Source organism: Charadrius vociferus, unplaced genomic scaffold (assembly GCF_000708025.1).
Source record: "Charadrius vociferus isolate BGI_N301 unplaced genomic scaffold, ASM70802v2 scaffold134, whole genome shotgun sequence".
NCBI classification, from domain to species: Eukaryota; Metazoa; Chordata; class Aves; order Charadriiformes; family Charadriidae; genus Charadrius; species Charadrius vociferus.
The window spans coordinates 1,480,812-1,491,411 of record NW_009648333.1 but is presented as its reverse complement, the minus strand read 5'-3'; the positions used below and the strand labels follow the sequence as shown (position 1 = coordinate 1,491,411).

Below are 10,600 nucleotides of genomic sequence, written 5' to 3'. Positions count from 1 at the left end.
GATAGCCTGCAGTGAAATTACTCGCTGTGGGTAAAATACCATCCTGCTGTGAGATCAGCGCCTAAAAATTAGAGGGGTTTTTGACGCATTATATTTTGTTCCATTTCAGGCCCAGTGTTGTTCCACATAATTACAGGTAATAATACTGAGTATGGCTGAAAGCCATCAGGTCACCAACAGGGGCTTTTGCTGATCGAGATAGCCAGAGAAGCAAGCACAAACTTCACGGGCTGTTTTGCGCCCAACTTCACGGGGACCAAAGCAGCCTAAAGCTCCCAGGTGCTGCTGATGCTGCAGCAACTGTGTCCTCGGTGAGCTTGCTAAATAAAAAGTGACACATTTAGACAGGGCAGGAAAGGGATACATCACAAGGAGCTCTGATTTCCTGAGTATCCCTCAACTCTCCTCCAAGTCCAAGTATCAGGCACGTTTTCTCTCAGGCAGTAGTAAAATCACCCATCGCAGCCCCTTCCATCCTTGCTGTCACCTCGCGGAAGATCCAGGATCTCACGGGAGATGCTGGTTACCCGTGGTAGCACCCACTGGGGTGGGAGGTTTTGCTGAGCTTGTCACAGGGTTTCTGATGCTGCGCGGGGCAGCGAGCCTTTGTGATCCTTGTGCCTCTTTTTTGGACACCTACTTAATCAGAGAGTAACCCGTGCATGGGCGTTCCTAGTTTAATCTTTGTTTTGGGCATACCAGACAGCAAACGTACACAGAGTGTAAGAAAAGGTTCTCAAAATGCAATCTTATACTTCAGCCCATCCACATGGAAAAAAAGAAGTATTTTCCTTTTCCCACATATGCCTTCTTCTATATAAAAAACAGGGGGGAAAAAGCCAAATCCTTTTTTTAACCACGCCTTCTTATGAATATCCAGCGTACTAAAATGTTACCTGTGGTTATTTTTCTCCTTTATTCCACGTAAGAACTTGTATTGAATTTTTTGATTGCTGCTATATGCTAAATACAGAGCTCTCATTACAGGAAGGCCGCAGAACATGTCGGTGGGACTCTTAGACTTGACTGCCCTTCTGACTTTTTGAGAATTGAAACATTTTCTGAAACCATCCGATGACACTTAAAAGTGCTTTTTTTTTTTCCTACCAAAAAAAAAAAAAAAAAAGCATCCGGGCTCTTCTGCTCATATGGCAGTGTCACTGTGTAGCAGATACACTGCTGAGACACTGCCCTGGTCTAGCAATAAGCACTGAAGTCACTGGAGAAGTAATCCAGGTACAAGTCACTCGAAATGCTAACTTTTGCCTAAGGCATAACCTCCTATGGCAGGGAGTGATATGTCAAATGAAACAGGAGTAACTACACCGATGGGTCATCTTTACAGAGAAGTCAGCGTGGGGTGAAACGACATAGGGATTTATTATTAATTTCAGGCACTTTGCATGACTTCTGTACGTGGACTGGTGGGTGTACCACCGCTTAGCACTTAGTACAGGGTCTGTTTTGCACAGAGTAATGGTGTTTTGCACCCTGCCGGCCGAGACAGGGGCAGAGCTGCTGCACAGTGTGACTGCCCAGGACAGGAAAGACTGCAAAATACCTGTAAATCCTACCTTCAGACGTTCTTAGTGATTTCAGTGCTTGCTTTCAGATTGCCAGCTTAAGACAAAGCCCAAAACACCACATTTTTCCAGGTGTAAAGGCTGAATGTCAAGAAGTAATAAAAAAATAAATCAAGAAGGAAGACTGAAATATTTTTTCTGGATTTTTAGCTGAAGCTAAGATTATCTCTGAATATTTTACAAAAACAACCCATACCAAGTGTGAGAGTGATAGGGTACCTTACAAACAATGCTTATTTAGTCTTGCACAAGTCACTTGGGTTAATATCTGTTTAATTCTCCTACGGTGTTTCAGGCTCAGGAGAAAAGCACTGTATCTCAAAAATACTCCAGAGTTAATCAGGGATGTGGCAGCATCTGCTTAAGAGAGACCCATAATTGAATCATCCCTAATTAACCTATCACCTCAGCAGAAGGGAATAGGATGTTGGTACCACTACTGAAATGCATGAGAGTGATGGGTATGGAATGGGGGGAGGAGAAAGAGAAAAAAAGCAATTTGCCTAACACCTAGTTTTATAACAAATTTGGGAGGAGGGAGGGAAAAGAAATTAAAGCATATGAATCATTAAATCTCTTCAGTATAGTTAATCAGACTGTAGTTCTAAAATTTTTGAGCATATTTACATGTTAATCAGTGCCTGATTTAGGTCCAAGAAATGTTTTCTCCTTTGTATGGTTTGGGCTGTTTACAGTATATACAGATTTTTTTTCTTATTATCGTTACTGCTGACCTAATTTGTATTTGTATTAATTATAATTTCAAACTAGGAAAAAAACCCTTGAAAACTCGTGGGCAGAAAATAAAAGCAATGTCAGAGATCTCAGCATAGGAAATACAGCATCCATCGTATATTCATTGAATGAAATGACTGCACAAATCAGAATGAGGAGTATTTCCTATTTGAAATAAATCTCACAGATGTGCAAAACAGATCCTGAAGAAGACTGCTTGATTTAATATTATTGTTGTTATATTTTGTGCTAGATAGCTAATATACAGTAATTGCAATTTGTTTCATGCAGTGCCCTGCCAGACTGTTTTAGATTATTTGAAGACTGTACTTCAGCATCACAACCAGCTTATGGTACCGCAGCCAACAGACCATCCGACTGAGGTAGTATATACAGTGAAGACAAGCTGCATCTCTTTATGTTTGACAATTCATTGAAAACATGTAGGCAAATAAATCAGTAGGTGCTGGAAGAATATATTTAGTAGTAAAAATATGTAAAATCTATTATTAAACTGTCATTCTTAGGTACAGTAATCCCCCAAATGGAGGAGACTCATCACTAGTATAATCTAGGATGACTTTACTGAGCAGCGCGTAACTCCCTCCATCGGCACCAGCTGCACTTGCCTTGCTTTGGGTAATTTTTCCTCTCACCTTTCCTCAGAAACGTCACTTTTGTGGGTGGAACTTAGGCTAGGGCTAGCCTGGTGTAAACTGTAGCTGGGTGATTGAGGGTGGCTGCACGCGGCGGCCGCCGGTGCACAGGGGCTGCAGCCCCTGCGTGGGGAGCACCGACACGTCATGCGTATGGACGCAGGCACGCACGTGTCTACGGTTACTGTGGCTCTAACGCAGCCCTGAGATGGTTAACACCGAAATAGACGTTCCTTCAGTTTGCAGCCAGACCCAAAGACAGACTTCTGCAAGTCTTTGGAGTGCTCTTGCTTTCCAGAGAGCATCCCAAACAAAATGTCGAGTGTTGACAATTTTATACTCGATAGGGAGTTTGGGGATTTTTGTAATTATGTTCTGTTTGAAAGTGCTGCAGTGAAAAAGCAGGATATTTAAGTCCTCCCCTTCTCTAGAAGGTAGATTTATCTATCATCAGCTCTGTTGTAACTCACGTTAATTTTGCTCCAGTGTGTTTCTGTCCAGGCTTGTAAAAATGCCTCAAATGAAGTGGTTTTCTTGAGACTTTTCTAGTTTAGACTGTCTGTAATTGAGGTTCTCTCTATCCATGTTGTCATATTGTAGTGTATACATGTCACTGCCCATTATTTACACAAACAAAATCGGAAGAGGGAAGACTTAGGTCTAGTCTGACTTCCCTTAGCCCATAAATGGTATGTAGTGCAAGCCTCACATCGTCCACCTTACCGTAGTTTCACTGGAGATGCTTTGCAGCAGTTCAGGTGTGCATCACTTTGCTCCTCCATTCAGTTTTATCCTGTGCAGTTTGAGAGATACATATATATTTATATTTATATAGATCATTAGCCATTGTCACTCAAATATATGCCAGGGATTCGTTTTCCTTTTTTTAAATGTTCTTTTGCTTAACTAAAATTTTTAGGCACTGTGAAAACTGAGGCTGTTCTGTAATGTCCCACATGGAATAGCTTGTCATGATGTGACAGAATTTTTTATTCAATTAAACGCATAGATGCTAATCTTTTATTCATAAGCTTAATCATGTACAAATACAAGCATGAACGCATTTGTACTTTGGTTCTTCCTTCAGGGTCTGCTTATTTCATTTCTGGAAGGTTTTCTGTTTGTTTTAGTTTAATGACTGCTGGACACACCAAACTGCATCATATATTTACCAAGAATCTTTTGCCCAGAAGTGCTTTACTTTCAGAGGAGGTAATGAAAGTGCAGCTATAGCAGGAACCCAGTAATTGTTTAACAGAGTAGCATAACACTATCTCATGCCTTTGGAGAAGAACGAGGAAAAATATCCTAAGTTTCAGGGGGAATAAGAGAGAAGTATAATAAAATTGGGGCTGAGGAAAATACGCACAATTTATTGCCTTCTCCTCGGTTAATAGTAATGTGAGCTCTCATGAAATTTAGATGCTGGGCCTTTCTGCACCCTATTTCCATCGGTGCGGTACATTTAAACACAGAGGTCACTTTTAGGATAGCTTGCTACTTAGCAAAGCCACACATGAGCATCCATCCCCAACACACCCGAGCAAGCCTGGAGCCTTACCCTGTGCTATACTGGCTTGCATTGCACTGCTTCTGCCTGCCGGGCTCAAAAAGCACAGCAGTGCTTACAGAGTTAGCTGCAACTTGTCCTTTGCACCAGTATCAGTAAGAAAGGTCCTTGCTTCACTACAGTTTGGGTTTTTTTTTAAATAGGGAAAAAAGTACATTTCAGGAATCTAGGGTAGGGAAGTAATTAGCTTTATATAAAAGGGATGCTGAGCTTGCTGCTGAAATAAATTGGTACCAATGTGGGGTTCAGATGGTCCTGTGTATTACCTCTGTGATGGAACAAGCCAAGGAAATACTAGTCTCAGCTCCCACTGAGATGGAGTGGTCACCGTTGCTTCAGCATAAGAGCATCATACACCCAAAGAGCTTTCCGTGCTGCCTCCCTGCTCTTCCTCCCTCCCCAGCCCTTTTGTCACGTTGGCAGAGAACAGGGAGCTGGGCTAGGTGGAGGGTAGTGGTCTTTCCACGGCAAAGCTCCTCAGACGTATTATTGGCTTCCCAGGGGGACACGTATCTGTCAAAAATTAAAGCAGCAGCTTGCATCAGGAGTGGAGGCAGAGGAATTGACCCTTTTGGCCCTTTTGCTGTGGGGGGAGCAGACAAGTGAAGTGCAAAGGGAAAGTCTCCCGTTATAGACAGAGTTGGGCTATAGGTGAAAGGTCTTTCTCTCGGGGATTAGAAGCTTGGATTTACAAGCTAAGGGGTTGAGGTGTTTTGGGGGAAGTATAGGGGCCCATCAGACAGCCAAAGCCCATCACCTCCTTTATATTTTGGCTTCCTTTGCAGAGTTCTGGATTTGGTTGTGGCTGCCTTTGCCAGCAGTTTGCACCAAACTGGCTAAGTTTGCACTGAGGCAAACAAGTAGCAGACAGTCACACAGGCTCTTCTCCCAGTGATGGTAAACCCCTGGGAGGTGGGGATACCCTGAATCATACAAACAGGTTCTCAAAGGACCCCCCCGATCACAGTCTTCATTAAATTCAGCCTTCCACACATTTATCAAACTTGCGAAATAAATAGAAGCAAATACCTGAGGAAGAACTTCAAAGATGCTCCCAAGCTGTCTCCCAGGATGCTTTAATAAATATATGAAAGGAGGTCCTTAAAATAGTTTTCAGCTATCAAAGATCTGGGAGCGAGGAGGAGAACTTTGCAACAGGTGCCCACAAGTGCAGTGTACGGGTGATTGCCTCTGTTGAGCATCAGCCCCACGTTTTTCTCGTTCATTGTGAATTCCTATCAAAGCTGGGGGCTATGCAAAGCTTTTACTAATTGAGCCCCCAACATGATTGCCTCTGTTGAGCATCAGCCCCATGTTTTTCTCGTTTGTTGTGAACTCCTGTCAAAGCTGGGGGCTATGCAAAGCTTTTACTAATTGAGCCCCCAGATTTATGTGTTTTAATAAACAGGTGTAGCTGTAGATGTGAATGAGTCTCTAGGAGGGTGTGGGTTAGGGGTTGGGTTTTGTTGTGTACTTCAGTTACTTCAAGTATATTAACAGTATTATCTTACTTTAATTGGATAATCCTGAACTATAGCATTTTGCGGGCAACAAGAATTAAATACAATTTAGGTACAATTGACTAAAGAGGGCTTATAAATGTGTGTGGATTACAGGACTCCCCATAATTAGTCCCACAGCATTCATTTAACATTGGAATATTGAAGCACACAAATTATAAAGGTTAAAAGCAAAATTTCTTTCCAGCTGACATGGTGGCATTTCTGTAAAGCTATAATTTGAGTTAATACGGCATTCATTAATAATAATGAAGCTTTTAGTTTTCATAGTTCCTTTATTTATTTTCTTTATATTTTTCACAGTAACATAACTGCTGTCAAGTTTCAGGTGTGTTCTACAGAAGTAATAAATTTATTATAAAAATAGACCAAAAGAATCACCTCTGAAGTAAACTGTCAGCTGTGATGAAGTGATCCATTTGATCTCGCTCTTCAAAGACCCTTTTTATGCATTTTAACAGATTAAGAAGAAGAGTTATACTTAAATAGTATATCCAGTCCCCTGTTCCTAACTCTTTTTAACCTGCTTGTTAAAGTGGAGATTATCAATAGCCACCTCTCCAAATGTATTTCTTGTATCTTACCAAATCTGAGTTCTAGAAAATGGAAATGTAATTTTAAAAGCGCTCGTTCTCAGTAAGAGCAATTACGTGTTCACTTCAGGATGTGTTTCGCTGTCAGTATCGCGGCTAGTTAAAAAGCATATTTTTTTATTGCAACTGACATCTTTACTTATTTGCCTTGTAAAATAAGCAACGGAAATATTTCACTTTTTCAGGGGAGCAAGCAGTTGCTGAACAACTACCCTGTCTACATCACTAGTAAACAGTGGGATGAGGCTGTAAATTCTTCCAAGAAAGATGGACGACGGCTCCTTCGCTATCTCATCAGATTTGTTTTCACAACCGATGAGCTTAAGTACTCATGCGGCCTTGGGAAAAGGAAAAGGTCAGTGCAGTCAGGAGAGACAGGTCCTGAAAGACGTCCTCTGGATCCAGTAAAAGTAACATGTCTCAGAGGTACTGCATCTTTTCGCTCAGTGTCCACCATATGTGATCTCATTTCACCACATTGGCTCTGGCTCAGTAGAAGCATTTGGCTGACAGTGGCAGAACTAGAAGGGGTTTCAGAGGCAGGTGACAAGCAGCCAGAAACCCTCCACTTTTTTTTATACATACATACATACATACATATATATATGTATGTATGTATTATATATGTGTATATATTACTTTTTTGAATGGGAAAAAACAGGGCTGCTTATTTAAGAGACGATACAAATACGCGGGCACATGACACCGATACACTTGAAAAGGCAAAGAAGGAAAATCAAACAATCCTTTTATCCTTTTGTAGTAAACCAACAAGTCATTCTTAAACACTGCAAAACAGCAAAATTAACCAAAGGAATATTGATAGCCTAATGCATAGTGCACGTGGCGCTCAAGGCCATGGTGCCTCATTGGACCTAAAAGCTAACCAAGTTTCAAAACAGGTTTGAACATTTTGTGAGGCCAAGAACATCTACAGGTTGAGTAGATACAAAGCGTATACAAATGAGTTGTCAAGGTCTTCTTGTTTGGAGCACTGACACAACATTGAGTGAAAAAGTAAGGGAAGAACTTTCCCCCACGTTTAGTCTCCAAATGAGGGGGAGTTCTGCAATCATTACACCGTGTCAGAGAGTGAGGATGTTGCACAATACAGGGAAATGGTCTAGACTGAGAAGAATTCTCTATTAATTTAAACTGGAAGAGGGCAGGTTTAGATTAAACATTAGGAAGATATTTTTCACTCTGAGGGTGGTGAGACACTGGCACAGGCTGCCCAGAGAAGCTGTGGCTGCCCCATCCCTGGAGGTGTTCAAGGCCAGGCTGGATGGGGCTTTGAGCAACCTGGGCTGGTGGGAGGTGTCCGTGCCCATGGCAGGGGGGTTGGAACTCGGTGGTCTTTAAGGTCCCTTCCAACCTAAACCATTCTATGATTCTATGATTACGGCAGTTCATAAATTTCATTTCCTAAAATTGTTAGAAAGGCCTGTTACTAGACTTTATAATGACACATACAAAATAGGACCTTTTAAAGCCCGGGTAAAAACATGCCTGTGGTATCAGCATCTGCATTTCATAAATGCGTATGCTTATCATTTCTTTAATTAACTCAATTTATAGTATTTTATGAGCACATATTTGAAATACAGGTTGACCTGACTTCAAGAACTAATCAGTGCAGTGTAAAAAGTTAAATTTTGGTCAGTCAGCAATAAAAATATTTTTAGTCAGTCAACTGGAGTCCAAACTGGTTATATACATCAGACGGAATCTCTGCCCATCTAGGGTAAAAGAATTCAACAAAGCCAAGTAGGTCAGACTTTTAGTTGGGGTACAATGATGTAACGAGGTGATGAAATCAGATTTTACATATAGCCAAATTTGGGAAAGATGCTCGTTTTTTTACTACAAAGGAAGCTGTTAAGCTGTTATGTGATATTCTATCAGACCTTATACCCTATCAGAGCTTAAGAGAAGGGCAAGTCCATTGCACACCATGCTGCACAGAGGTCAGGAGCGAGATTCAGGGTCCCTGAAGTTCTGGAAACTGAAGGCTGAATACGAGCATATTAACCATTTATAAATGACTTTCAGTTTCACCTAATAATTTATGCACAATCAGAGAGTTAATACCCTTTTCTTCGCCTTTCTTCCCCCTGCCTTCCACCAAGACTAAAAGTAACTCCACCTGCAAATGGAGTTTTGCTTATGGCCGCTCTCCTTTCTGGGGTCCTGGACATACAGAACATGTGGAGTGCTCCTTGGGAGAAAGAGAAAGGCCAATTTCCTTAATTTCCACAGGCTTGAACTGGAATCCAAATCGTTCAGTATCTAAGGACTAGTTAAGAAAGCAGAGTAGACAGCTCTCCCTTTGGGCTTTCGTGTATGGGTGCGAACGTGACAACTCTCTCCGGTGCCACGAGTTAGCCACTGCCTTCTTCCCATTTGCAAGCCAAGGTAACAAGTGTCTGACTAATTCTCAGCATGTCCAATTACGCCTTCCCACCATAGCAGGGAGTACAAACTGCTTCTGTCTCTGCACTCAGGGTAGTTTCAACATCTTTAAACATTTTTAATGTATTCCCAGAACAGACTGATGTCTGGAACCAGCTTTAAAACAGGCTGGCATGCTTAAATTACAGCATTACTCCTCTACGTGGTAACCATTTCTCTGAGAAAAACGCCAGGCTGTGGAGCGCCACGTGAACATAACTAGGTAGGAATTACTGTCGCCTGTGTGGATTTCTAGGGAAATGAATTTAAAACTGAGATAGCTATCACTTTTGCAGACACACTGCTGGAGGAGCTATGCAAAAATCATGTCCTAATTGTCCAACAGATGAGATACCTTGCAGGCACGGGAATTCACGTAAAAGCACAGCATTCCCTGGTCTCGAGATGTGGTGACAGTAATGAAGTTACCTTACGCCACTTATTGTGCTGTTGGCTTGTCAACAGTAGAAAATAGAATTTAAAAATATCCTGGGACACACAATACCGCATGAGGGAATAACTAATGCTACAGAATAAATAAGAAGCTCGGTTTCCATATGAGGTACAGTGTATCCAATATATCTAATAAGGTGCCCTCACATTTAAAATCGTATTTGGATGTGTCAAAGTCCAAATACACCTATTTGAGCTACATCTAGCAGTTAAAACTCCAGAATTGGTAAGGCGCCTTCTGCAAGTTTAGCATATTGCCTGTCAAAGAATCTGAAAAAGAAATTATAAAAAATGTAATCATCACATATAAATAGCTGTATGTGGAAGCAGCAGCTACTTAAATAGCCAGATTACATGCAGAACAATTCATTTTCTCCTGCATTGAAAACTACTGCGAGTCTCCCCAAATTAGCCCTCTCATCTCATTTAGCTATTTCTAAGGCCCATTTAGTCTCTGAAAAATAGGTGTCAGATTCAGGAAGGAAAGAGTGGGAACTGAAAGGAAAGATACTCCAAACAGAAAGGAGCACCAAACCCAAATAATGGTAGTGACATTTTCGAGCAGGCTGTGGGCTACTGCAGCCTGCAGGTGTTGAAGCAGCCAGCAGAGGGAGATCGTAGAGATCACGAGAGTCATCACCTTAAGGTATAAATACACAAGAGGTTTCGGATGAAATACATCCTGGTTCACATTAACTTTTACGTGTATTGCACACGCTGAATCACAGCCGTCACTTTGAATTAGTTCTTTTTATTTCCACAAGAAGGGATTTTATCTCCAGGGCCTGTGCATCACATAATTAGCTCGGGTGTAAAAACATACACTGCATGTGGAGAAACACACCTGTACAGAAAAGAAATAGGTCCAAGTGGCATTATCATGGCATCCCCCATAAGGCTTTACTTCTGCTTAAGTAGAGCAGTAATGCCCCCTTTCTTATTTCCCATGAGCTTTTGATGCCTGGGCAATAACAGATGCTGTAAAGACAAGTTGGTTTTTATCCTTGCATGTTTTCCTGCAGAGTTCATTAGGATGCAC

The 10,600-nt window shown here is 41.5% G+C and overlaps 1 protein-coding gene across 1 annotated transcript in view; it reads left to right on the top strand.

The window, feature by feature from the left end:
* Nucleotides 1-10,600, top strand: part of BEND4 (BEN domain containing 4) — a 25,623-nt gene that overhangs the window by 14,567 nt on the left and 456 nt on the right. The window contains exons 4-6 of the mRNA XM_009885008.1: nucleotides 2,610-2,701; nucleotides 6,843-7,083; nucleotides 10,584-10,600. The exon at nucleotides 10,584-10,600 is cut by the window's right edge and continues 456 nt beyond it. Of these exons, the coding sequence (XP_009883310.1) occupies nucleotides 2,610-2,701; nucleotides 6,843-7,083; nucleotides 10,584-10,600 (350 nt within the window). The remainder of the gene's footprint in view (nucleotides 1-2,609; nucleotides 2,702-6,842; nucleotides 7,084-10,583) is intronic.